At 43.6% G+C, this 24817-nt stretch overlaps 1 protein-coding gene across 2 annotated transcripts; it reads left to right on the forward strand.

The window, feature by feature from the left end:
• Positions 1–19: 19 nt before the first annotated feature.
• On the forward strand, positions 20–23890 carry TPMT (thiopurine S-methyltransferase). Of its 2 annotated transcripts, none has more exons than XM_034660278.1 (9): positions 20–85; positions 4552–4735; positions 6044–6136; positions 10362–10494; positions 13401–13453; positions 14296–14370; positions 19579–19664; positions 22530–22574; positions 23778–23890. In XM_034660278.1, exons 2-9 carry the CDS (start codon positions 4596–4598, stop codon positions 23888–23890), a joined length of 738 nt encoding a protein of 245 aa, XP_034516169.1. In that variant the 5' UTR covers positions 20–85; positions 4552–4595. The 2 variants fall into 2 exon arrangements, with proteins under 2 accessions (XP_034516169.1, XP_002922002.2); XM_002921956.4 differs by having other exon boundaries at positions 21–251.
• The last annotated feature ends 927 nt before the right edge of the window (positions 23891–24817 follow it).

Consider the following 24817-nt stretch of genomic DNA (forward strand, 5'->3'; position numbering starts at 1 on the left):
CGGGGCGGGGGCGGGGCGCGCGGGCTCGACCCTTGGGGCCAGCGGCTGCGCCGGAACCAGCTGCCGGCTGCTGGCCCCGCGCGAGGTAGGCTTCCCTGGGCGCAAGAGGGTGCGGGAGAGTTGGCACGACTTGCTAGGTGCGAGCCTGTGATCGGATTCCAGACTGGGGTATCTTGACGAGCGTGGGCAGCCCAGCAATACGCGCCCTGAAATGGGGTTCAGGAAGCAGAATGGGACCTGGAAATAACGAGGTCGGGCGATGAATGACCTTTCTGAGTTCATGATTTAAAGTGCCCCCAAAGCATCATTCTGTATTAGAGGTTTTTAAGAAAAGAGAAGTACTTGCTAAATAGTGATGCTTTGGGGTCGAGGGTGGGGGTGGGGGAGTGGGAACTGGGGTGCTGTAAATATTCTGTCTTGCTCCAAGGTTGTTACGCACGTGTATGCATATCTAAAAATTCACTGAGCCATACTCTTAAAATCTGCGCCCTTTAGAGAAGTTATTATTCAAATTAACAACATTTAAAAATAAATCTAAAACAGAAACATGTTTTTTTTGAAAAGTAGAGAAACCAGACTTGAGAGTCCATGCAAAGAGGACTTAGGGGGCCAAACTAGCACATCACCTGCTTCCGTGTATGGGAGATACAATTGTGAACTTTGTCTTTCCTGATTCTTAGAATTTGCACTTTTATCTTTTTAGAAAAACTATTTCTCCTGAAAAGCACGCGGGCAAGTACACATTGAGATGCCATTAGAACAGCTAAGAAGTGGTTAAGTTATATACGCGATGTTAACTTACATTTCGAGTTTGTGTGAAAAGGACAGAATTGTCCAATTTCAGGTTGCCCTGGCTCTATGATGAAATTACGCTTTCCTTTTAAGTAGAGAACAGCTTTATGAAGGCTGGAACTCAGGTTCCAAAGTTTCTGGCTGAAAATATAGATGGGAAAACTGTAACTGTCTTTTGCTTTTCTGTACCCAATATAATCAGATACCTCTCTCTGACCTCTCAGAAGACTGAGAGTTACCTCCTGACATCAACAGGACCTTGCAAAAGCATTTGTTAACAAATGTTTTCTAAGAAGTGAATTTATGTTCCCAATCCCAGAGGGATGGGGGGGTGCCTTCTCCTTAAATCCTAAACCCCCTGGAACCAAATTTTGCAATAGAGGGAACTTTTCCTGAAATACCTGCTTGTAGGTGACTATTTTGCTATTTTCATTAATAAAACATTAAATTAGACCTCTCAATAATAGCATGCTAGTATAATCCAAACTAATTAGTTTCACTGATTCAAAGGGAATATTAGAATTAATCAAGTTATATTGTCCTTAGTATTACAGAGTTCACATTGAAAGGACATTTTCCTCATACCTTCAGACAGATTTGCAGTTATGTTTAGGTGTCCTTTTTTTTTCCCCTCAGTTCCTTTGTGTGCATTTTCCCATGCAAAAAAGGAACTACAAGAAAATTATTTGAAAATACGAACTTATGGAATAGAGATAGGACATCAAACCCACATTTGCTCCCTCCTGAAACCCCACCAAAACAACAACAGGGTTTTTTTTTTGTTTTGTTTTTTTTTTTTAAGATTTTATTTATTTATTTGACAGAGATAGAGACAGCCAGCGAGAGAGGGAACACAAGCAGGGGGAGTGGGAGGAAGAAGCAGGCTCATAGCAGAGGAGCCTGATGTGGGGCTCGATCCCATAATGCTGGGATCACGCCCTAAGCCGAAGGCAGACGCTTAACCGCTGTGCCACCCAGGCGCCCCAACAACAGGGTTTTTTAAAGGCATAAACCACTAGGGTAGGGAGAACAGATGAAGAGACAAACGCAATAAAATTTTGAAATGTAGAAAGCAAATGGACAAGTGGTAAAGGATATTGCAGACTGAAGAAAGCTAAATTCTAAACTAGCAATGGGGAAAGCCAATAAACAACCCTATTTGCATTACAGAAACCCCAAATACTCAGGAATTAGCAGTACCAAGTTCCTCCAGGAGGTGGAAGGGTATGATTGAAGCTAGAAGCATTGCTTGAAAATTCTGGTTTGGAAAAGACTAAAGCCCCAGATCCCTTTCCCAACTTCCTACAACAAGGCAACTGCCTGTCCTTTGCAGCATGAGCAGAGTTTGGGGGGAGGCGTTATTCCCTGCAGAAGGTAAGGACTCTCTCGACTGGGAGACCCAGTTGGGGACTGGAGTACCATACTGAAAATGGAGACTAGTTGAACACAGGCAAACTGAATGTTGGGACCCTTTCTCACGTCTATGCTTTTCTCATGTGAGTATAGAACCAGGGCCCCCAAGGACTTGATCCTTACAACAGCGGTTGGGAGAGCCATCTATGTAAAGTCTGACCAGTCAAAAAAAAAATAAAAATAATGACATCTAGGTTTCCACATGTAATCCACTCCTATCATCCTTACAGTGAAGCGTACAGTCAGTGAGCCCACCCACAAACTTAAACATCCAATCAGCTTTTTGGTACTACTCTTAAACATGAGCAGATAATAATAATTGCTAAGCATTTGAGGAAAGTCACTAGTTGGGAAGACAGAAGACAAACAAATAGAGTGACTCATAGGGAGCAGACTATGCAGATAAAATATTATATCCAGTCTATATGTGAAATAAGAACAAAATAATATAAAAAGAACGTCAGAAACAAAAAAAAATACGCTCTTGAAAATTAAAGACTTGACATCAGGAAAGAAAAACCAAACAGAATTTTATTTAAAAACTAGAAAGGTAGACAGATAAAAAATTAAGGCAGTCTCAGAAAATAGAGCAAAAAGACGAAGAGCTGGAAAATAGAAAAAAAAAATGAGAACTGTATAATACTAGGTCAGGAGGTTTTCTACAGCCAAATAAAAGGGGTCCCAGAAAGAGAAATAGAAACAAAAGAGGGACATAAATCATTATCTGAATAATTCAAGATTTTTTCCAGCATTGAGGGATATGACCTTCCAGATTAAAAGAACTCAGCCAAATGGTTGAAAACACACCCAAAAGAAGGCATAGAATTATGAAATTGGAAAAACTAGGGGCAAAGAAAAGCCTTGTGAGAGAGAAAAAGCATATTGGCCTCATGGAAAATATCAGGATCAGGATGTCTTTGAACTTAAGCAATATCTCTGGAAACTGGAAGACAACGGAATGACTTTTTCAAAATTGTGGGGAAAAAAAAAAAAAAGGTTTCTAACCAAGCATTCTATACCACAAAAACTACACATCAAGGATTGAGAATAGTATGAAGTTATGCAAAGTCGCCAAAATCTTTTCTCCTATGCACCCTTTCTTAGAAAGCTGTTGGAGGTTGTCCTTCATTGGTATAAGGGCAGTTTAAAGAAAAAAAGAAAGAGGGAAACATAGGATAAAAGAAACAGGAGATTCATCAAAAGATAAAGAAATCTTTAGGGTGATGATCAAGAGAGATCCCAGAATGCTAGCTATGTAGTAAGAGTGGAGAGCATGCAGCTCAGAAGTCTTTGGAGAGTCTTCTCCAAGAGGGTAATATTGGTAGGATATCTGATAATGGAAAAGATTGAGAGTGTATGTATTGACAGGCTATTAGGATAATTGGTGGAGCTTGGAGTTGAATTAGTAACAAGTACGTAGGAATTTTATAAATGGAAAAGCAAAACAGTTATTAACTGCAGAATTAAAAATTTGTGCAGGAAAGGAAAAGTAATCACAGAATACTATATGGTTTCGCTGCAAATAGTATTTACGTGGTCATAATGTGTACCCCAAATATTTCATCAAAAATAGGCTGTGTCTATGTGGGGGCACCTGGCTGGCTCAGTCAGAGGAACATGTGACTCTTGATCTTGGGGTTGGGAGTTCGAGCCCCACTTTGGATGGAAAACTTAAGTAAACAGATAAACTTTAAAAATAAATAGGTTATGTCTATGTTAAAAGGATGGGGAAAATGAGAAAGTGGTGTGTGTTAGGAATTTGAAAGAGAGTGAAATGGGTATCTTTTCTCCATGCTACCTAGAAATGAAAAATCAAGAAGATAGAAAATAAGCATGCTATTTTGAGATACAGAGTTAGATTGCAAGACTCAGCTAAAAGAGTTCTCACTCTTTCTCACTGCTGTCTTCGTGACTCTGAAACTCTTTAAATCATATACATTATAACAGATAAAAAAAATAAGTAAGCATTAAAAGAAATGTTAAAAATTAAAGAGATGCTAGAAAAAATTCTGAGCTTACAAAAATTATAAAGTGTGGCCTGCCTGTTGTTTTTTTTTGCTTGTTTGTTTTGGGGGGCATTTTTTGTCCTCTCCTTTTTTAAAACTTAAGCCCTTTGGACTCTAACATTAAGATATAATTCCGTTTATTTAAAGCTCCTTCCTAATATGTAGTATCAGGTATGCCTCTACCACCAGACTCACTGAAAAGTAATTTTTCAGATGGCTTTTCCTTGGATGTTGAAATATTTTTAAAAGCCAGACTGCTAAGGATAATCGGTTTTTATTTCATTCATCAATAAAATTGCCATGCCCTTAAATAACAACATTGCATATATTTTCCATGCAGGCATTGGAGCCATCTGCTTGTCAGGCAAAGGAGTCTCCGGAACCATGGAAGATACAAGAACTTTCCTTGATGTTAAAGAGTACCCTGAAAGCGAGGTACAGAAAAACCGAGTACTGACCCTGGAAGAATGGCAAGAAAAGTGGGTGAGCCACAAAATTGGATTCCATCAAGAGCAAGGACATCAGTAAGAAACGTTTGGTTTATGACAGAGAAATGCTCTATCAGAAACTGACTTTGGAAATAGAAATAGTAATATAGGTACACATTATTTGACTGATTTTACGAAGCACGGGTTTAGTTTTTCACGTTTTAGCGTCTCTGAAATAGCACGCGTCTCTGGGACGTCATAGGCTGATCGGCAATCTGATCTCTCCCCAGGGAGTATAAATAATAGTGTGACTTACAGTTGCAGGCATCTGAGATTCATGAAATATGTCTTTCTTTTAAGCCCCCGTAGCATCTGGGTATTGGTCATGCCTATTTATATATACAGCAGATGCCCACATTAATGTGTAGATCTCTGTATACTGAAAAGTGGTGGTGTTCTTTGTTTGAGAGAGAGAGAGAGAGAGAGAGAGAGAGAGAGCCAGCATGAGCAGGGAGAGAGGGGGAGGGGCAGAGGGAGAGGGAGAAGCAGGCTCCCCGCTGAGCAGGGAGCCCCACGCTGGGCTCCGTCCCAGGACTCTGGGATCATGACCTGAACTGAAGGCACACACTTCACTGAGCCCCCCAGGCGCCCCATGAAAAGTGGCGGTGTCCTGACTTTGCTTTCCGAGAGTGTGTGTACAGAGGTAAAGTGTTCTCTACGTGGTGGAGGAAGAGAAGCGGAGAGAAGTTAATACGGGAGGTAGGATGGTGTCTGGGCCAGTGCTAAGTCTTGTTCTAGGCAGCCACCTGACTTCCCAGGGGACAATGACATCATCATCATCATCACCTTTGCACACTGAGCGGTAGTTGGGGCATCTTCCCAGAGCCAGCGTATGGGTTATCTTTGTCATGCGGTTGACCTTAGAAGAGCCATGTCTCTACAGAGAGAATTAACTACAGAATTAAACCTCCCAGAGCTTCAAACTCAGAGACCTGAGTACCTGTTTAGAGAACTTCCCATAAAAGGAATGTTGAAAAATTCAGTGGGTCCAGAGGCTCCCCATCTCGCTCCCTTTCTCTCTCTCTCTCTCTCTCACACACACACATTCATGAACTTAATAAAGAATTTTTAAAACATTAAGAAAAAAATAACTTTGAATTACTAGGGGCAAGTGCTGAGGTTAGTCAGATCACCTACTCACGAACTATGTGACTAAGTGAGTTATCTCACCTCCCTCTTCCTTCATGTACAAACTGGGGAGAATAATAATGAATGTTTTCTACTCTGTGAAGTTGTGGGGACTATTCAGAGATAATGCATGCAGAGTACTTAGCATCCTACGAGTGTAGTCCTTTCCTCTGTGCATTGGGGTAACGAAACAAAAATATATCTTTTCCTCCCCAGGCTATTAAAGAAGCATTTGGATACTTTCCTTAAAGGCGAGAATGGACTGAGAGTATTTTTTCCTCTTTGTGGAAAAGCAGTTGAGATGAAATGGTAAGAGCAGATAAGCATTCACACACTTCCTTGTCTTGATGACACATACGCTGGGTAAATATTTAATAGGATGTAGGTTTAAAAATTCCATTCTCAGGAAGTGCACAGTGATTCTTGATTTTTAGTAGACTGTTACTGATGGGTTCATAGAGATAAATGTTCACAAACAGTAAGGCACAGTACAAACCACTGGTGTGATCTAGTCTTTCTGTATTGAGTTTCTAAGAAAAAAAAATTATAGTTTGGAACCAGTGGTGGGGTCGCAGGGCATATAGAGCACTAGCCTTCTCTCTTATGTCTGTAACATCTTTGTGCCCAGGTTCATTTTTGTAGGTGGTTTAGGAATTTGGCTAAGTTAATTTTAGATATTTTTAATAGAGGTGGACAGAAAAATTCAAAATGAAATACAGCTCTTTGGCAAGACAATGTGTAGCCCACGGTTCAGCCCAGCTCTCCCCTCCCACTATGAGCACATAGGTGATTATTTTTAAAAATCATTGCTATAAAACCAGTGATAAGGAAGTTATTTCTTGTGAGTAATTCTCTGTGAAGACGCTATTACTACAGATTACCCTAAAGTCACAAATCTGGCAATCATTTTCTATATGGAACTCAGTTGCGGGGCGCTTGGGGGGCTCAGTTGTTAAGCGTCTGCCTTCGGCTCAGGGCGTGATTCCAGAGTCCTAGGATCGAGCCCCGCATCGGACTCCCTGCTCCACTGGGAGCCTGCTTCTTCCTCTCCCTCTCCCCTGCTGTGTTCCCTCTCTCGCTGGCTGTCTCTCTGTCAAGTAAATAAATAAAATCTTTAAAAAAAAAAAAAAAAGAACTCAGTTGCAATGATAATGCATGGACACTCTTTTTTTTTATTTTTTAAAAAGATTTTACTTATTTATTTAAGAGAGAAGGAGCACGAGGAGTGGGGGAGGGTCAGAGGGAGAAGCAGACTCCCTGCTGACTGGGGAGCCTGACACAGGCCTCAATCTCAGGACCCTGAGATCATGACCTGAGCCAAAGGCAGACGCTTAACCGACTGAGCCACCCAGATGCCCTGCACGGACACTACTATACATGCCAAGATGTACCATTAATTTAAAGCTTGAATATTGAGAAGGTTGTGGTCATTAGGCAGGAAAGAACATTTTAAAGTATTTATAAAAAAGATTAGTAAATGAAAAATTTAGTACCTTGGAAATGCTCTATTTCCTGTATAAACGTAGGTGGCTGACCCAGAGAACACAAATGCATTCAGAGCTGATTTTCGAGTACAGATGTGGCATTCTTGAAGCCAGCTGAGCATTTGGGACACAGCAGCTCTGGCATCAGATTCTCAGGTGGCCATGACTTTGAGAATATTTAAACTATATCATTAGACTTACACCTAACCAACTCATTGAACCAGAAGAGTTGCTTTGGAAACTACTTGCAAGAAAATCATTAACCCTATAAACAGATTGCCTTACTGCCATGTCCTTACGTGTTAACAATCTAGCACCAGCAGGGGTTTTGAGACAAGATTAGGAAATGGAATGATAAAACACACAATTAAATGTGATTGTTAAATATTTGGGGTCTAAAGTCATTTGTAACAAAAGTACCAGAACTAAGCTATTACAATTGCAGGTAAGCCTTTATATTAGAGGATTTTTCATTTACGTATCTAATCTGTGTATTGAGGTCTGTCCAGATATCAGATGTAAATAGATAACTACAAGGCAAGGCCCAAAAGCACTAAAATAAAACGTTTAACACATTTTCTTAGGTTTTAAGGACGATATAGTCCAATATAATCCAGCTTTTGTCAGTCTGTAATAGGCTCTGCTTTAATTTTCACATGTAAATAAAAGTCCTTACAGCCCAGGGTGCCTGGGTGGCTCAGTCGCTTAAGTGTCTGCCTTTGGCTCAGGTCATGATCTCAGGGCCCTGGAATCGAGCCCATGTCAGGTTCCCTGCTCAGTGGAGAGCTTGCTTCTCCCTCTCCCTCTAACCCTCCCCCTGCTTGTGCTCTCTCTCTCTCACTCTCTTTCTCTCAAATAAATAAATAAAATCTTTAAAAAAAAATCCTCATAGCCAGTTTGGATAACTATATGGAGAATTAAAAAATACTAAATTGTCCTCAAGTAGAGGCACTTGGCTAGCTGAGTCAGAAGAGCATACAGCACTCGATCTCAGGGTCATGAGTTCAATACCCACATTGGGTGTTGAGCCTACTTAATAAAATAAAAATTTAAAAATTCCATTATTTAATAAACAAGTAAATAATAAAATAAAACATTAAAAGATAGCCCCTGTATATTAACTTACAAATTCAGTAGGAAATCTAAAAGACAAGTTATTAATATGTTTATTTTATTTTTTTTAAAGATTTTATTTATTTGACAGAGAGATAGCCAGCGAGAGAGGGAACACAGCAGGGGAGTAGGAGAGGAAGAAGCAGCCTCCCAGCGGAGGAGCCCGATGTGGGACTCGATCCCGGAACGCTAGGAATCACGCCCTGAGCCAAAGGCAGATGCTTAACGACTGCGCTACCCAGGCGCCCCCAATATGTTTATTTTAGAACTATATGTTTAATTTAGAAATAAAGTTTATGCTCTGACCTCACTGAAAGTGATAGTCTAGTGTGCGTAAGAGGTACAATCAGTTCCACTCTTCCTCTTGTTTTGAAAATGCTTAACTTCACTCTGACTCCATTGATAAATCAGGGAACAACTTGAGCATGACGTGAATTTCACATTCACTTATGTATCATTCGTGTGCAAAAAGCTTGAGGTAAGAGCAAAAAACCACACGCAGCTGAGTGCAGTCATGTGAGAAGGGACAGGACGCACCCGTGCACACGCCTGCAACAGCTCCCGGACACCCCAGGTGACCTGTGTGCTGGGAGCCACTCCCATCCACAGCTGGGCTTAGAACTTTCCAGTAACCCCCTTATGTCTTTCAGTGCACAATAACTCACAAGCTGCAGCCCTTCCAGCCCTCTGGGGTATTTATATATTTTGCAACCATTTAACATGTTTAAAACACTGTGTCACCATTTCTGTAAGGTTCCTGCTCTTTTTTTTTTTTTAAGATTTTATTTTTTAGACAATTATCATATGATTTCTCTCATCTATGGAACATAAGAACTAGGAAGATCGGTAGGGGAAGAAAGGGATAAAGAAAGGGGGAGGTAATCAGAAGGGGGAATGAAACATGAGAGACTGTGGACTCTGAGAAATAAACCGAGGGCTTCAGAGGGGAGGGGGGTGGGGGGATTGGGAGAGCTGGTGATGGGTATTAAGGAGGGCACACATTGCATGGTGCACTGGGTGTTATATGCAAGTGATGAATCATGGAACTTTACATCAGAAACCAGGGATGTACTGTACGGTGACTAACATAATATAATAAAAAAAGATTATAGTGAGAGGGAGCCCCGCTGAGTGTAGCACCTGCTTGAGATTCTCCCTCTCCCTTTGCCCCTCCCCCCTTGCACTTGCGTGCACATGCTCTCTCAAATATATAAATCAAGTCTTTTTAAAAAATAAAATAAAAAATAAAATAAATCACACTAGCCACATCTCAAGTGCTCAACAGCTAATGTGGTTACTGGTGCTGGATTTGACGGTATAGGCACGGACACCTCCATTAGCTCAGAAAGTTCTGATGGACAGGGCTGATTTAGAGAAATTGAAAAGCATTTCTAATTCACAGGATGCTTTTAAATTAGAAACTCTTCTGGGGGCGCCTGGGTGGCACAGCGGTTAAGCATCTGCCTTCGGCTCAGGGCGTGATCCCGGCGTTATGGGATCGAGCCCCACGACAGGCTCCTCCGCTGTGAGCCTGCTTCTTCCTCTCCCACTCCCCCTGTTTGTGTTCCCTCTCTCACTGGCTGTCTCTATCTCTGTCGAATAAATAAATAAAATCTTTAAAAAAAATAAATAAAATAAATAAATTAGAAACTCTTCTAATCAAACCCATCTGTAAGCAGATCAACATTTTAAGGTATAGTTTTCCAAATTTTTAATTTTTTCCCAAGGTCATATAAATCAATTTTTCAGAACTCCATGTACCATTAAGTTTCAGAATATATAGATCAACTTCCCTACAAGTTCTACGAAACCCTGTGACACTGAATTTATATAAACCCCTTAAAATTAAGGGGGATGTATGTGTTTTAGGGTATATTCCTTTATTTAGTACTGTATTTGAAATAAAAATTTAAGTGTATGTATATGATTTCATGCAGGTTTGCAGACCTAGGACACAGTGTCATAGGTGTGGAAATCAGTGAACTTGGGATACGGGAATTTTTTACAGAGCAGAATCTTTCTTACTCAGAAGAACCCATGATGGAAATTCCTGGAGCCAAAGTTTTCAAGGTTTGTCTTGTTTTTAGTAAATAATGATTCCCATGTGCCCATAAGAAAGGTTTTTTCTTAGCCTAAGTTACTATACAAGTGTCACGTGACCCCACATTTTCACACAGAGTCACCTGAACATTACAGAGTTTAAGGAGCTAGGGCTGAAAAGGATAGGTCATCACAGATATGCACAAATATATATAACAGCTGATAGCAAAGTTTGATTTTTTAAATTTATAAACAGGCATTTCTGAGAACGTCTTGTACCACGCCCTGCATGAGACAGTGAAGAGAGAAAAACGCAGTCCCTGCCCTACAGAGTCTCTTGGCTTAGGAGAGAAGAAAAACACAGAGAGAGCTATTTGTCATACACGGAGCTAAGCGTCATGACACAGAGTATGAAGGGAACAAAGAGGAAAGTCCCCTAACCCAGCCTTGGAATGCTCACTGAAACATGGTGACAGGTGGAGCCGGGACAGGCAGGCCAGCCAGTTCATGGTCTCCGATGCCCTGGAAGGCTGGTCCTTCATCCTGAGCAGTAAGGATTTTAAGGAGGGCGTGACTCGGCTGGATTTTCTTTTGAGACGAACCGCCCTTGCGGCCTCAAGGGAGGTGGCCTCCTGGAAGAGAGACCAGATTGGGGGGGGGGGCTATGAGCAGAGGTCCAGGGGAGAGCCCTTGCGGGCTTGCACTTGGCCGGCCGTAGGGCATATAGAGGAACAGGCAGGTCAAGCAATGTTGAGGATGTCACACAGGCAGCATTTAGGATTAAGTGAGTGTGGATGAAGGGGGAGCTGAGTTTGCATCTCCAGCCCAGATGACTGGAGTGGATGGTGGAGAATAAAATAGAAACAAACTGAAGGGGCAGAGAAAATGAGTTTTGTTCTCAGGATGATGAGTTTGGGGCACCCGGCTGGCTCCGTGGATAGAGCATGAAATTCTAAATCTACGCCCCGTGTTGGGCGTAGAAATACCTTTAAAAAAAAAAGAAAAAAAAGAAAAGATGATGAGTTTAAGAGAACTGTGGACTGGTGAAGGTGTAGCTGGCAAATGGCTTTATGTCTCTGGGGCAGCGGGCGGCGTTTGGGCTGAAAGTGATGGATCTGGGGGTTGTCTTCATCCTCTGCCCACAACGAGCTGGGGGAACTGCTTCGCCTGCTTGGGGTAGGAATGTGGGAATAAAAGACCACCCAGATGAGAGCAAGCGAGGCTGTTTTTTCAGAGGGGCCTGTCACTTGTGGTGAGCAGAGGCTCAGAGGCAGGGGGTGGGAGAGCTTTGTGCTGGAAACCACAGGGAGGCTGATGGGGGGCTGTTCGCGCAGGGAGGCAGCGGTGGGCTAGCAGGAGGCGGCATCCTATGGGATTGGCTGGGGGAGTGTATTTGGCTTTCTGTGGTTGATCTTGAGCTGGAAGGGGGAAAGGTGATGAAAATTAGGGAGGCTGGCAGCCCTGACACATCATCGAGGCAGAGACTGTGGCTTGGCTTCCAGGCTGGCTGCTGCAATGGGTCCAAGCTCTCTAGTCCTACGTGGTCTGGCCATCGTCCCTTGGTACATTCAGTCTCTCACAAGGTACTCTGTTTTCTAAATATTGAAACTAATTGCAGGTCCGTAGGAGGCTTAATAGTACTTTATTTTATAGCTTCCTCCCACCCTGTTCTTAAATCATCCCAGGAGTTTACTCAGTCCAAAGAGGCTCGTCCTAGAGCCTCGAGGTGGTTCTCAGACTCGGGGGCACATTCACAAAGGGCTGCAGATCTTTCAAAATTCCCAGTCCGGGGGCTCAACCCCAGGCCGTTAAAGCAGAATCTTTAGGGGTGGACCCCAGCATCAGTACTATTTAAAGGTCCTGAAAGTTGAGACTCGCTGCTGTCCTCTCTGCCGCCTCGCCCACCCCTCTGGGTTAACCCCCATGGTGCTTCCAGACTAGTCTTTAGACACCCTTCCTCTATTTGTAAACCTGGGTTGGTGCCTCCCTTCAGAATACAGTCCAACAGTGGCATGTCCTGACCTCTCCTTCCTTGCCCTTTACCCTCACCCCCAACCCCAGGCTTCTCACATCCCCTGGACCCAGCGGAATCCATGTCCATTTATGCCCCCTGGACTGCACCCCCAGCCCCCCGCCCTGCCCATAATGTTAGCAGATCCAGCCAGACATCCTTTCAGAGGCTGCTTCTTGTCGAGCTTTGCTCCGTCCTCCGTCTTCTGAGTCCCCATGTTCACGGGCACGCAACCAGAACTGCCCAGGCCATCCCGTCCTTAATGTGTCTCTGCGCCCATGCCTCTCTGCTCTACCAGGGTGTCCTTGCTGTGGTCAGAGGCCGCACCAGATTCACACCCACTCTGTAGAACCCCAGGCCCGGGTAGTCCTGTCCACCAGGGGCTCAGGCCATAAATGCCCACTAGCTGATGAATGGACGTGAGAAAAGCCAGGAAGGAGTCCATACAGCTGTACTTTGCACGAGTGACTTTAGAAGTATCCGACCTTCCTCCATCAGCCTGCCTGGTTGTCGGTGGACCAGTTTATTGACCTTTAACAGTGTCAAAATCTCAGGACTCTGCTGAAGTCAATGTTGCTAAAACAGAACAATGTCTGAAAATAATAGCTAACTTGCCTTCAGGGTTAACGTCTATGACTTTTCTCTTTGAGTTGATCCCAAAGAGCCCAGACAGGTCTAAAAAAACCAAACAACCAAACAAAACAAAACTGAAAAAACACAGTGCCATTAAAAAAAATTATTTGCAGTAAGGTTTTATTTTATTTTTTGTTAAAAAAAATTCTTTGCACTACAATTACATTCTTCATGTTTAGTTACACATTCTTTCCCCACCACCGTTGCTGTGCTTGGCTACCCTCTCGTCTCTCCTTAACCATCCAGGTAGCTCCTCACTAAAGCGCATTTTTTTTCTTGACTTTCATTACAGAGCTCTTCAGGAAACATCTCGTTGTACTGTTGCAACCTTTTTGATCTTCCGAGGTAGGACTGAATCCCACCCACCTCTGTACTTTGAGTAACTTGAGTGCTGGCTGGGGGAGGGAGGGGCTTTTTGTTACCCTCATCTGCTTGCAGAAGCATGGATGTCTCCATCCCGCGTTCTTTGGACCACAGCCTACATGTGGGCACACTTGCTAGCTTCGTCCTTGGATAGCTTCCAAAATATAGAACACACGTTATGACTCGAGGCAGGTCGGGAAAAGGAAGGAGGAGCAAGACAGTGTCTTCGTTTTACACCTGATCAGTGATAGAAAGGAATTTCCAAGTGCAGAAGGTGGTGATACCTTATCTCCTGAAAGGCCCTGGTACTTTCTCAGGGGGGCCAGGGGCAGGTTGTCACAAATGGTCCTGTAGTTCTCCTCTGTGCGCCCAAGTCAGAGCACGGGGGGAGACTACCGCCACCAGCTCCTGAAGCTGGAAGGAGCTCCTCACACCCACATCCACACGTCCCTGCAGACTCGAGAAAAGCAGCCGGAGATCCCGATGCCTTGACAGCTAGTGAAACACCAGCACGCACCACCGGGAACGCTGTGCTCCTTGTTCAAGACTCAATTTTTCTTTCTTTCTTTTTTTTTTTTTAAAGATTTTATTTATTTATTTGACAGAGATAGAGACAGCCAGTGAGAGAGGGAACACAAGCAGGGGGATTGGGAGAGGAAGAAGCAGGCTCCCAGTGGAGGAGCCTGATGTGGGGCTTGATCCCATAACGCCGGGATCACGCCCTGAGCCGAAGGCAAACACTTTAACTGCTGTGCCACCCAGGCGCCCCAAGACTCAATTTTTCTTACATAAGATGTATTTTTCTTTCTTTTTCTTCCTGACAGAGCCAATATTGGCAAATTTGACCGGATCTGGGATAGAGGAGCGTTAGTTGCTGTTAACCCAGGCGATCGTGCACGGTTAGTAATTTGGTTTCTTTAATTACACCAGCTTTCCCTTTTTGGGCTTTTTCATTTAACACGCTATCCTTTTCGTGAGCCCCAGAAAATTAGTTAGACTTTCACTAGTTTGAAATAGCTTCTTGTATCTGGAATCGGAAGACCTAAATTTAGTACCATCTTTGTGTAAAAAGGATAGGATTTGGCCATGACTGTGGAGAGCTGGTTCGAGGCTTGTGGCTCCGTCACTTCCAAGCTGTGTTGCCTTGACCCAAGTGTTCAACTTCTCCAGCTCTCAGCTGACTCCTTCCTCTGCAAGATGGGGGCGTGTCTGCTAATACCGCCCCCACCGCCTCCACTAACATTACCTCGTAGGCATTTTGGGGACTTGCCATGTGCCAGGCATTGCTTGAAACACTATAAACACCCTGAATCCACCAAACAACCCTGTGGGGCATGTGCCACCATTATTCCCATTTTACAGATGAGGAAGGATGGAGGGTGGAGCCCAACACAACGCTTGAGTTTTGGTCAAAGAGATCAGGTTGCTTGAAGTCAGGCAGCTAGTTAGTACACACCAGAATTGAGACTCAGACCCGGGGAGTTTGGTCAAAGCCCAAGCTCATGATCCCTGCGTTATTCACCCTGCAGGAGTCATTGTGGGAATTAACGGGAAGGACGTATGTGGAAAGTGCCTGTCTACTCTCCGTAACTGTCTGAATATTAGCTGCTATTCTGTCAGAGCTTTGGTTGGTGATGTTTTTGACCATTGTTACTGTACCTACTCTTACGAGAAAATAAAATTGAAACATGAGAAAGCATACAGAGTAAAACATGGCCGCTCCTATGTACTTTCCAATCCAAATATCATCCACGTACTTACCTGGAGATGGCATATAACTGTTGAACTATTTCGTGGTATGGAGGCAGACTCTTTTTTTTTTTTTTTTAAGATTTTATTTATTTATTTGACAGAGATAGAGACAGCCAGTGAGAGAAGGAACACAAGCAGGGGGAGTGGGAGAGGAAGAAGCAGGCTCATAGCGGAGGAGCCTGATGTGGGGCTCGATCCCATAACGCCGGGATCATGCCCTGAACCGAAGGCAGACGCTTAACTGCTGTGCCACCCAGGTGCCCCTGGAGGCAGACTCTTAACACATGTCCAAAGGCTTGCATACACATCAGAGAAATAAAATTTTTATTTCTTAAAAATTAATTGCTTGATGAGTCAAGCTGATTGCCCAACCTAATCTTCGTTAGGTAGACTATGCCACATTTTCCTTTTTTTCCTTAAAGATTTTAAGTAATCTCCACCCCAACGTGAGGCTTGAACTCAGCCCCAAGATTGAGGGTCCCCTGCTCTACTGACGGAGTCAACGAGGTACCCCTCATGCCACATTTTCTTTCCTTTTTTTTTTAAAGTAGGCTCCACACCCAGCCTGGAGCCCAATGTAGGGCTCGAACTCACAACCCTGAGATCAAGATCTGAGCTGAGATCAAGAGTTGGGCGCTTAACCGACTGAGCCAGCCAGGCACCCCACACATTTTCTTAATATATATTTTCCTTCAGTGATAATTCACATTCCTGTGTTCCTTTTTCTTTCTGTTGCCAGTCCTCCTCCTTCACCTCCTTCTGGAACCTTCCCCTTCCTCACACGCCTAGAGGTCACTATTCCCTAAGGGACCATAATCAGCGTTTGCTTGTGCTTGCCTGTCTCCTGCCCTTGCTTCTTTACTGAGCCCTTTGCGTCCATTACTTTCATTCAGTCATTCAACAAATGAGTACTAAGTTCCTACCACGTTTAAATATACACTGTGCCACGTGTTGGGGAAATAACGGAACAAATTGTGCCCCGTATCTGCCCTTCTCGTTGTTATGTTCCCAGTTCTGTTCTTCCTCCTAGACGTCCACATCACATGTCAGTGTCTGCTTTGCATTTCTTGTGTGATGTCAGTGTCCTTGAGCAACTCCCAGTGTCCCGGGCAGCCTCCTTGTTTCCATAATACACCATGTGTGTCTCCTAAACCCACATCTGCAGGAGGTCTGCCTTTGTGGGTGTTTCCCCCTCCCTGAGGACGATTATCCTCTTCTTTGAGGCGAGTCCTTGCGGGGGGTTGATTTGCACGGCTGGAATCCACATGGTGGGGAGCAAGCTGCAAGTCCCGAGCTCACCATAGGGCAGAGTACGTGCACTGTGTTATCTCCCCACCAGCTGGCGGAGTGTATGGCTAGCGCATAGTAGGGGCTTAACAAATACTTGTCAAATACACACATGAGAGCAAACTAGACTCAGAGCAAAGGAAACGCACTGTTTCTGACCAGCCACTATCGCCTCCTCTGTCCCAGATATAGAGGCCATCTAAGTGGCTTCCGGACTATTATTTCATGGTTACCAATGAGTAGTGAGACCCCCTCTAGAAGTCTCGTTTAGGGAGTCCAGTTCCAGCTTAGCCACAGACTCTGTGTCCTCCTGGTTCCCTCTCTCTCTTTCCTGGCAGCCCAGTGACATGTGTGCACTTGTGTGTGCGTGTGTGCATGCGAGTGTGTGTGAGCACAGCCCCAAGAACACCTGAGAACATGTTGGCCTTTGTTACCAGAATAACCACTTACGTCAAGCCAACAGAAAAATACATTTCTTTCCCTTCGTCCTGGTACTTGTTTGAACTTTATCTCGCTCCTGTCACGAATACTGGGCATCTTTCCTGCTTTGATTGCACGCAGGCAAGTCCTGAGGTGTTGGCTGCTGGGACCCTCAGGTGTCTGGCCTAACGTTAATCAGTGGGGCAAACCTCTCTCATGTTTCTGAATTTTTTGAAAGTGGTTGAGAAAGTCCACATTCCAAAGGGAATGAAGTGTGTCAGTCCTAGGAAACCCTGCCAAACCAGTCTGACTGATCACCTGCACGGGGACAGCAAGTGACTTCTTCCTTCTTCTTCTTCTGTTTTTTTTTTTTTTTAAGATTTATTTATTTATTTTGAGAGAGAGTGTGAGCAGGGAGTTGGGGGGCATGGGGGGGGAGAGAGAGAGATTCTTAAGCAGAACCCCCCGCCCGCTGAGTGGGGAGACCAAGGTAGAACTCAATCTCACACCCTGAGATCATGACCTAAGCCAAAATCAAGAGCCATTTGCTTGGGGCGCCTGGGTGGCACAGTGGTTAAGCGTCTGCCTTCAGCTCAGGGCGTGATCCCGGCGTTATGGCATCGAGCCCCACATCGGGCTCCTCTGCTATGAGCCTGCTTCTTCCTCTCCCACTCCCCCTGCTTGTGTTCCCTCTCTCGCTGGCTGTCTCTATCTCTGTCAAATAAATAAATAAAATCTTTGAAAAAAAAAAAAAAGAGCCATTTGCTTAACACACTAAGCCACCCTGGTGCCCTGCGTTCTTCTTAAGACCAACAATCAAAAAGTTAAGGTTTTTCTTTTTTTTTTTTTAAGATTTTATTTGTTAATTTGAGAGAGAAAGAGCCCACTCACGAGCAGGGTGAGGGGCAGAGGGAGAGGGAGAAGCAGACTCCCCGCTGAGCAGGGAGCCCGATACCGGACTCATCCCAGGACGCTGGGATCATGACCTGAGCCAAAGGCAGACGCTTAACCAGGCACCACCCAGGCGCCCTAAGGTTTTTTGTTCAAGAGTTTGCTTTGGTCTAGCACTTTCTCTTGCAAGGACTTGTGACCCCCTCAAGCCAGCCCTAGCTGGGGGAGTCTGCTAAAGAGAATAAGAAAAAACGAACCTGGGTGCTTACCTCATACCAGGCAATGTTCTAAGCGCTTCATGTGTGTAAACTCAATGAATACACACCACAACCTGTGAGTTGGTTACTAGTCTGATCCACGTTTTACAGATGAGGAAACTGAGGCAAACAGAGGTTAAGAATGTGTCAAGCTCATGTAGCCACTAAGCGGAAAGGCTGGGCTTCGAGCTCTGGCACCTGGCCAAGTGCCTACTCCTAACCCCCATGCCAATCCCCTGCCTCCCCAGTTTCTCCCAGAGCCCTGGGCAGGGATCACAGCACATTCAAGCCCAGTAGAAATCCGTGTGCCAGGAGCCACGGCGCCTCCCTCAGAGCTGGGCAGTCTGTCCGTGTCTGTCTGCTTGTCCATCATGGCATCTCTAGCTCCCTGTGCCCGTCTCCTCTGTCTGCCATTCGGCTTTCTCGGCCTCCTCCACCTCTGCTCCCACACGTCAGGCTTCTCACAACCCCCAGCGCCACCCAGCACACCCCACAAGAGTTCCAGGTCAGTGCCAGCAGCTAAGCAGCACCTTCTTTCTGGGTCTCTCGATTTCATTTCCCAGCACAGTTATCTGACTGGTCCAACTCAGCATTCTGTACTGGGCCCAGCTCCCGCTCCCAGTCACTGGGCTGACGGGACTTGTTCCAGTCAGTGCCCCCCATTCTGAACCGATCAGACACGGCCGGGATGGGGCATCACCTGCACCCCAGGACACCTACACAAAGGACTGTGCTGGTAGCACTCATGCTTTATGCTGTGTTTGCAGAGCTTTGATTTCATACCCCCTTGAATTTTTGTCTCTCTCTGTTTTTTAAAGATGTATCTACTTCTTTGAGGGGGGGAGGGTTAGAGGGAAAGAGAGAGAATCCCAAGCCGACTCCTCACTAAGCCTGGAGCCAGACGCGGGGCTCGATCTCAGCACCCTGAGATCATGACCCGCGCCAAAAACAAGAGTCGGATGCTTAACCAACTGAGCCACCCAGGTGCCCCCGCTTTGTTAGTCTCGTCCATCTCAGTTCTACAGAGGAAGGAATTTTGTTTTGTACATCTGTCATATACCCCTGGGGAGGACCCAGTCCCCCAGGATATTGTTAAACTGCAGCATCCCAGGCCCTACAGCAAACCCACCAAATCAGGCTCTGAGGGTGGAGCTCAAGCATCTTTATTTCCAGCAAGCGCTCAGGTCCTGGCCCCAGAGCTCGCAGTGCTGCGGGAAGTGTGTGTTTCTGCTCAGCTTAATGTCACATCTTCCGATCTGATGGGCTCTGGAAGCCCATCCCCTTTTGATTCCTATCTTTACTATTTCCCAGCTTTGGCAGGTGACAGAATTTGTGGACTGTTTCTGGCATTTAGAATGCCAATTGACTTCAGGGGGTCGTTACAAGAATTAAACTCAGCAATGTAGAGTACAGTGAGCCTGGTTTCCCTCTCTCCCTCTCGCCCCCTGCAGGTTTTGCCTTTGCGGAGAAATGTAACACCTTACTATGTTGTATTTTCAGCTATGCAGATATCATGCTGTCCCTAACGCGAAAAGGGTTCCAATACCTCTTGGCTGTTCTTTCTTATGATCCCACTAAACACGCAGGTAAAGTTTCTTTGGTTTTTCTTTTTCTAAGATGTTGCATCATTTCCTAATCTAATTCTATGACACGGATAGCATTATTTGGTCCTAATTTAGATCACAGGAAGAATACTGCTTTTTATACAGGAGGAAAAGTCTCGTTTGGGTAAATGGAAACTATAAACCTTTTCTCCTCTTCCCAAACGATGCACGTTTTTCTTGTCTTCCATTTCGTTCACCATTCACAGCTCAGTCTATAGAGGAGAGGGAGAAATGGATGGCCGAATATAAAAGAGACATCTCATGAGCTCTGGAGTAGGAAGGGAGGGACTGGTTGCCCTGCTCTGAACAGCGCACATATGCTTCATTTGGGCTGGTGGGGATGTGTTAGGGCACGCAGACAAATTCTCACACAGACAGACCCTCATAGGACAATGGGTGAGACATGGATGTGGGGTGATAGGAGGTGTGCAGAAAAATCTCTCAACTATTACAGCTTTTTAATTTCTGAAATTTTACAATGTAACGCATTCTTTAATAATGATCTTTGTTTTGAACTTATCAAAGTGACGTTTTCTCCTGGGCTCCTTTTGATGGGCTTGAACATTGTAAGCTTAAACTTTGCCATGACTCAACTTTTATTTTCAGGAAGGAGTGGAAGCCAAATATATAGACTTTTATTGGAAAAGTCCCCTTTTTGATTTTTAACAGAGTTTTTTTTTTAAGTGTGGTATTCTATGAATAATTACATATGCTAGTATTTTTTTCTGTGTGAGTAAATCAGATCTTAAAAGCTCATTAAAAGATGAGACCTAGTGTCCACAATTATCAGATGGAAATAGAAATTAATGGAGACAGAACTCAGCTCTGCTAATCTGATTTAAATTTCATTCCTGAACAGGCAGGGCTTGTGAGCAGAAAACACAACAGGCTCTGTCTGGGGCTGGAATTCAGAATACCTCTTGAAAGGAGCAGAAGCTCCATTTCCTTTAAAATAAATGGCCTGCAGCAAACTGGGAGGGACATATAGAGAGTGACTGAGTGCAGGAGTCATGGAAAATCAATACTCCAGAAGATGGAGGAAATGCCAAGGAATTTGTGAATGAACTTCATTCTGATTTTAAAATTCCCAAGTCCTGGAAACTGGACAGCACCAAGCAAAAGAACGAAACTGGACAACTTTCTTACACCGTACACAAAAATAAATTCAAAATGGATAAAAGACCTATATGTGAGACCTGAAACCATAAAAATCCTAGAAGAGAACACAGACAGTGACCTCTTTGACTTTGACCGTAGCAGCTTCTTACTAGTTCTGTCTCCTAAGGCAAGGCAAACAAAAGCAAAGTTAACTATTGGACTTCATCAAGATAAAAAGCTTCTGTGCTGCAAAGGAAACAATTAACAAAACTAAAAGGCAACCTTTGGAATAGGAGAAGATATTTGCAAATGACATATCTGTAAGTGGTAATAGCAATTCAAAGTTAGTATCTAAAATTTATAAAGAACTTACATGCGGCACCTGGGTGGCTCAGTCGGTTAAGCGTCTGCCTTTGGCTCAGCTCATGAGCTCAGGGTCCTGGGACTGATCCCCGCAAGGGGCTCCCTGCTCAGTGGGGAGTCTGCTTCTCCCTCTCACTCTCCCTCTGTGCTCTCTCTCAAATAAATAAATAAAATCTTTAAAAAAAATTATAAAACTGAACACCCAAAAAATAATCCAGTTAAAAAATGGGCAGAAGACATGAATAGACATTTTTCCAAAGAAGACATCCAGATGGCCCACAGACACATGAAAATATGCTCAACATCACTCATCATCAGGGAAATGCAAATCAAGACCACAATGAGATACCACCTCACGCCTGTCAGAATGGCTAAAAATAACAACACAGGAAACAACAGGTGTTGGTGAGGATGCACAGAAAGGGGAACCCTCGTGCACTGTTGGTGGGAATGCAAACTGGTGCAGCCACTCTGGAAACCAGTATGGAGGTGCCTCAAAGAGTTAAAAATAGAACTGCCCTACAACCCAGCAATCGTACTATTCGGTATTTACCCAAAGGATACAAAAATACTGATTCAAAGGGATACATGCACCCCTATGTTTACTGCAGCATTATTTACAATAGCCAAATTATGGAAAGAACCCAGATGTCCATTGACTGATGAATGGATAAAGAAGAGGTGGTATATATACACAGTGGACTATTACTCAGCCATAAAGAAAGTGAAATCTTGCCATTTGCAATGATGTGGATGGAGCTAGAGTGTATTATGTTAAATGAAATAAGTCAGAGAAAGACAAATACCATATGATTTCACTCATGTGGAGTTTAAGAAACAAAATAGATGAACATATGGGGGAGAAAAAGAGGGCAGCAAACCAGGAAACAGACTCTTAACTACAGAGAACACACTGATGGTGACCAGAAGGGAGGAGGTGGGGGGATGGGCTAAATGGGCGGTGGGGATTAGGGAGGGCACTTGTGATGAGCACTGGGTGTTGTATGTAAGTGATGAATCACTAAATTCTACACCTCCAACTAATATTACACCGTATGTTAACTAACTGGAATTTAAATAAAAACATGAGAAAGGAAAAAATAAAGAAAAGTTCCCCAGTCCCATGGCTGGCCCAGTCATCTCATCTAAGCTGGAGATGGGCACCCAATGTTGGCATCCCCTCGGTAAGCCAGTCTACCTCTTTGCTAGGACACGTGCAAAAGAAGAAATAGAGGAAGTCACATCCTCGCCAATCTGATAATGATGTTGTGTATAGAATAAGTCTACGTAAGTCACTGGAAATCAGCTGAGAAGTGGGCCCTGAGAATTTCTCTTTAGAATTAGATCTACAGAAATTATTCTTCACCCTGTTTCTCTTTTACCTAGGACCACCATTTTACGTTCCAGATGCTGAAGTTAAAAAATTATTTGGTAAGTTATTTACATTTTAAATAAAGTCAACAATTAACTGTTTAACTTGTTAGCAACTACGTGTGTCTAGAAGTCTATAAAATCTGAAAGTCAGAAACCCTTTAACTGGGGCGCCTGGGTGGCACAGCGGTTAAGCGTCTGCCTTCGGCTCAGGGTGTGATCCCGGCGTTATAGGATCGAGCCCCACATCAGGCTCCTCCGCTATGAGCCTGCTTCTTCCTCTCCCACTCCCCCTGCTTGTGTTCCCTCTTTCGCTGGCTGTCTCTATCTCTGTCAAATAAATAAATAAAATCTTTAAAAAAAAAAAAAAGAAAGAAACCCTTTTACTGAAGGCTATTTTATACTAGAAAAGGGACCGATCTCTGTCATATGCCTTTTTTGATAAGTGGTGTGCTTGTGTGAGAGGCCTTTGAATACTTCCAGAGAGATGGTATATTCAATTTAGGTCTTAAGAGTTGTAAGTGGTAATAGCAATTCAGAGTCAGACAGTTTGCCCTTAGCATTTCCCCATTTCCATTAAAAACAAAAAGAGGGGAGCGCCCGGGTGGCTCAGTTGGTGAAGTGTCTGCCTTCGGCTCAGGTCATGATCTCAGGGTCCTGGGGTTGAGCCCTGAGTCGGGCTCCTTGCTCAGCGGGGAGTCTGCTTCTCCCTCTCCCTCTGCCCCTGCTTGTGCTTTCTCTCCCTCTCCCTCTCTCTCCAATAAATAAAACCTTTTTTAAAAAAGCTCTTAAAAAGAAAAACAAAACAAAAGAGGGGCACCTGGCTGGCTCAGTTGGAAGAGCATCCAACACTTGATCTCAGGGTCATGAGTTCGAGCCCTACACTGGGTGTAGAGATTACTTAAATAAAATTTTAAAACAAACAAAGGAAAGAAAAATCTTCAGTAACACCGCTTTTATAAAATGATTTGATGAGTTTTTAGAAGAAACCCCGATTGCATTCTTTTTTTTTTAAGATTTTACTTATTTATTTATATGTTAGAGAGAGAGCGTGCGTGCAAGCAGGGGGAGGGGCAGAGGGAGAGGAACAAGCAGACTCCATGCTGAGTGTGAAGCCCGACATGGGGCTCGATCCCACGACCCTGAGATCATGACCTGAGCCAAAATCAACAATCAGATGCTCAACTAACTGAGCCACTCAGGTGCCCCTCAATTGCATTCTTCACTAACCTTTTCACTTGTTTCCCTTTCTTCTTGTTACAGGTTCAAAATGCAACATTCATTGCCTTGAGAAGGCTGATGTTTTTGAAGAGCGACATAAAAGTTGGGGAATTGACTACATTGTTGAAAAGTTATATCTATGTACAGAAAAGTAAATGAGAAAATTGACAGTTACACTAAGGCATGAAAATATTATGGATGACTCTTGGGAAAAAAATTGTTTACAAATCACATTACAGATCTTTGCTCACAAATGTGTGTGGAAAGGACACATAACTAAATTGGTAAAGTAGCTATCTTTAGAAAGGAAAGTGTAGTGGAAGAGGGGGTCAAAGAATATACCTGTTTTACTTACAGATTGCAAGAATTTTTTACAACCAGCATGTGTTTTATAATTTTAAAAATTAAAAATTAAAGGGGCTCCCAGCTGGCTCTGTCGGTGGGGCATGTGAAGTTTGACCTCAGGGTCATGAGTTCGAGCCCCACATTGGGTGTGGAGATTACTTAAAATCTTTTTTAAAAATAATTAAAATGTAAACATAATTTTTAAAAATTAAATTAAAAATAGTAATTTTTTTAAGTAAAAGAAATGCAATGCATATAACTTAGGGAAATAGAATAGGCAGAAAAACTGACACTTCTTATGAAATTTAGAACCACTGAGGCCACGTAACACTTTACTAGGGTTCAAGGTAAAAGACGGTGATCCAAGCAGTTATATGAAATATTAGCTTTACTGTAAACCCTCATCTTATCCTCAATCCTAGCAGGCCTTTTCACATTTTTTTCTCCTTATATAATTTTATGGGTAACAGAATCAAGAAGCATATTTTAAAATGTATTAAACAAACTAACCTACATGGAAAAGGACATTCTTTTCCAAACTGTAAAAAATAAAAAATTTTAAAAAGGTTTTTCTTTAAGTTTAGCAGGCGTTTTGTTTGTTTGTTTTTCTTAGTTTAATCTTGTTTACATGATAACATCTTATGAAGTACAGCGTACTTAGGGCTGGATTCATGATTCATAGCTTCTCTGTTTTTCATTAGCATCACATTTTGTTAACTCAGACATCTCTCTCTAAC

Source organism: Ailuropoda melanoleuca, chromosome 5 (genome assembly GCF_002007445.2).
Source record: "Ailuropoda melanoleuca isolate Jingjing chromosome 5, ASM200744v2, whole genome shotgun sequence".
NCBI classification, from domain to species: domain Eukaryota; kingdom Metazoa; phylum Chordata; class Mammalia; order Carnivora; family Ursidae; genus Ailuropoda; species Ailuropoda melanoleuca.

What these genes read in the sequence shown, in the direction of transcription:
- TPMT (XM_034660278.1), top strand. Translation starts at nt 4,596, where the DNA reads ATGGAAGATACAAGAACTTTCCTTGATGTTAAAGAGTACCCTGAAAGC. An exon ending in AAAGCAGTTGAGATGAAATG is followed by an intron (nt 6,137 to 10,361) that starts GTAAGAGCAGAT and finishes GATTTCATGCAG; the next exon opens with GTTTGCAGACCTAGGACACA. An exon ending in TGAAGTTAAAAAATTATTTG is followed by an intron (nt 22,575 to 23,777) that starts GTAAGTTATTTA and finishes TTCTTGTTACAG; the next exon opens with GTTCAAAATGCAACATTCAT.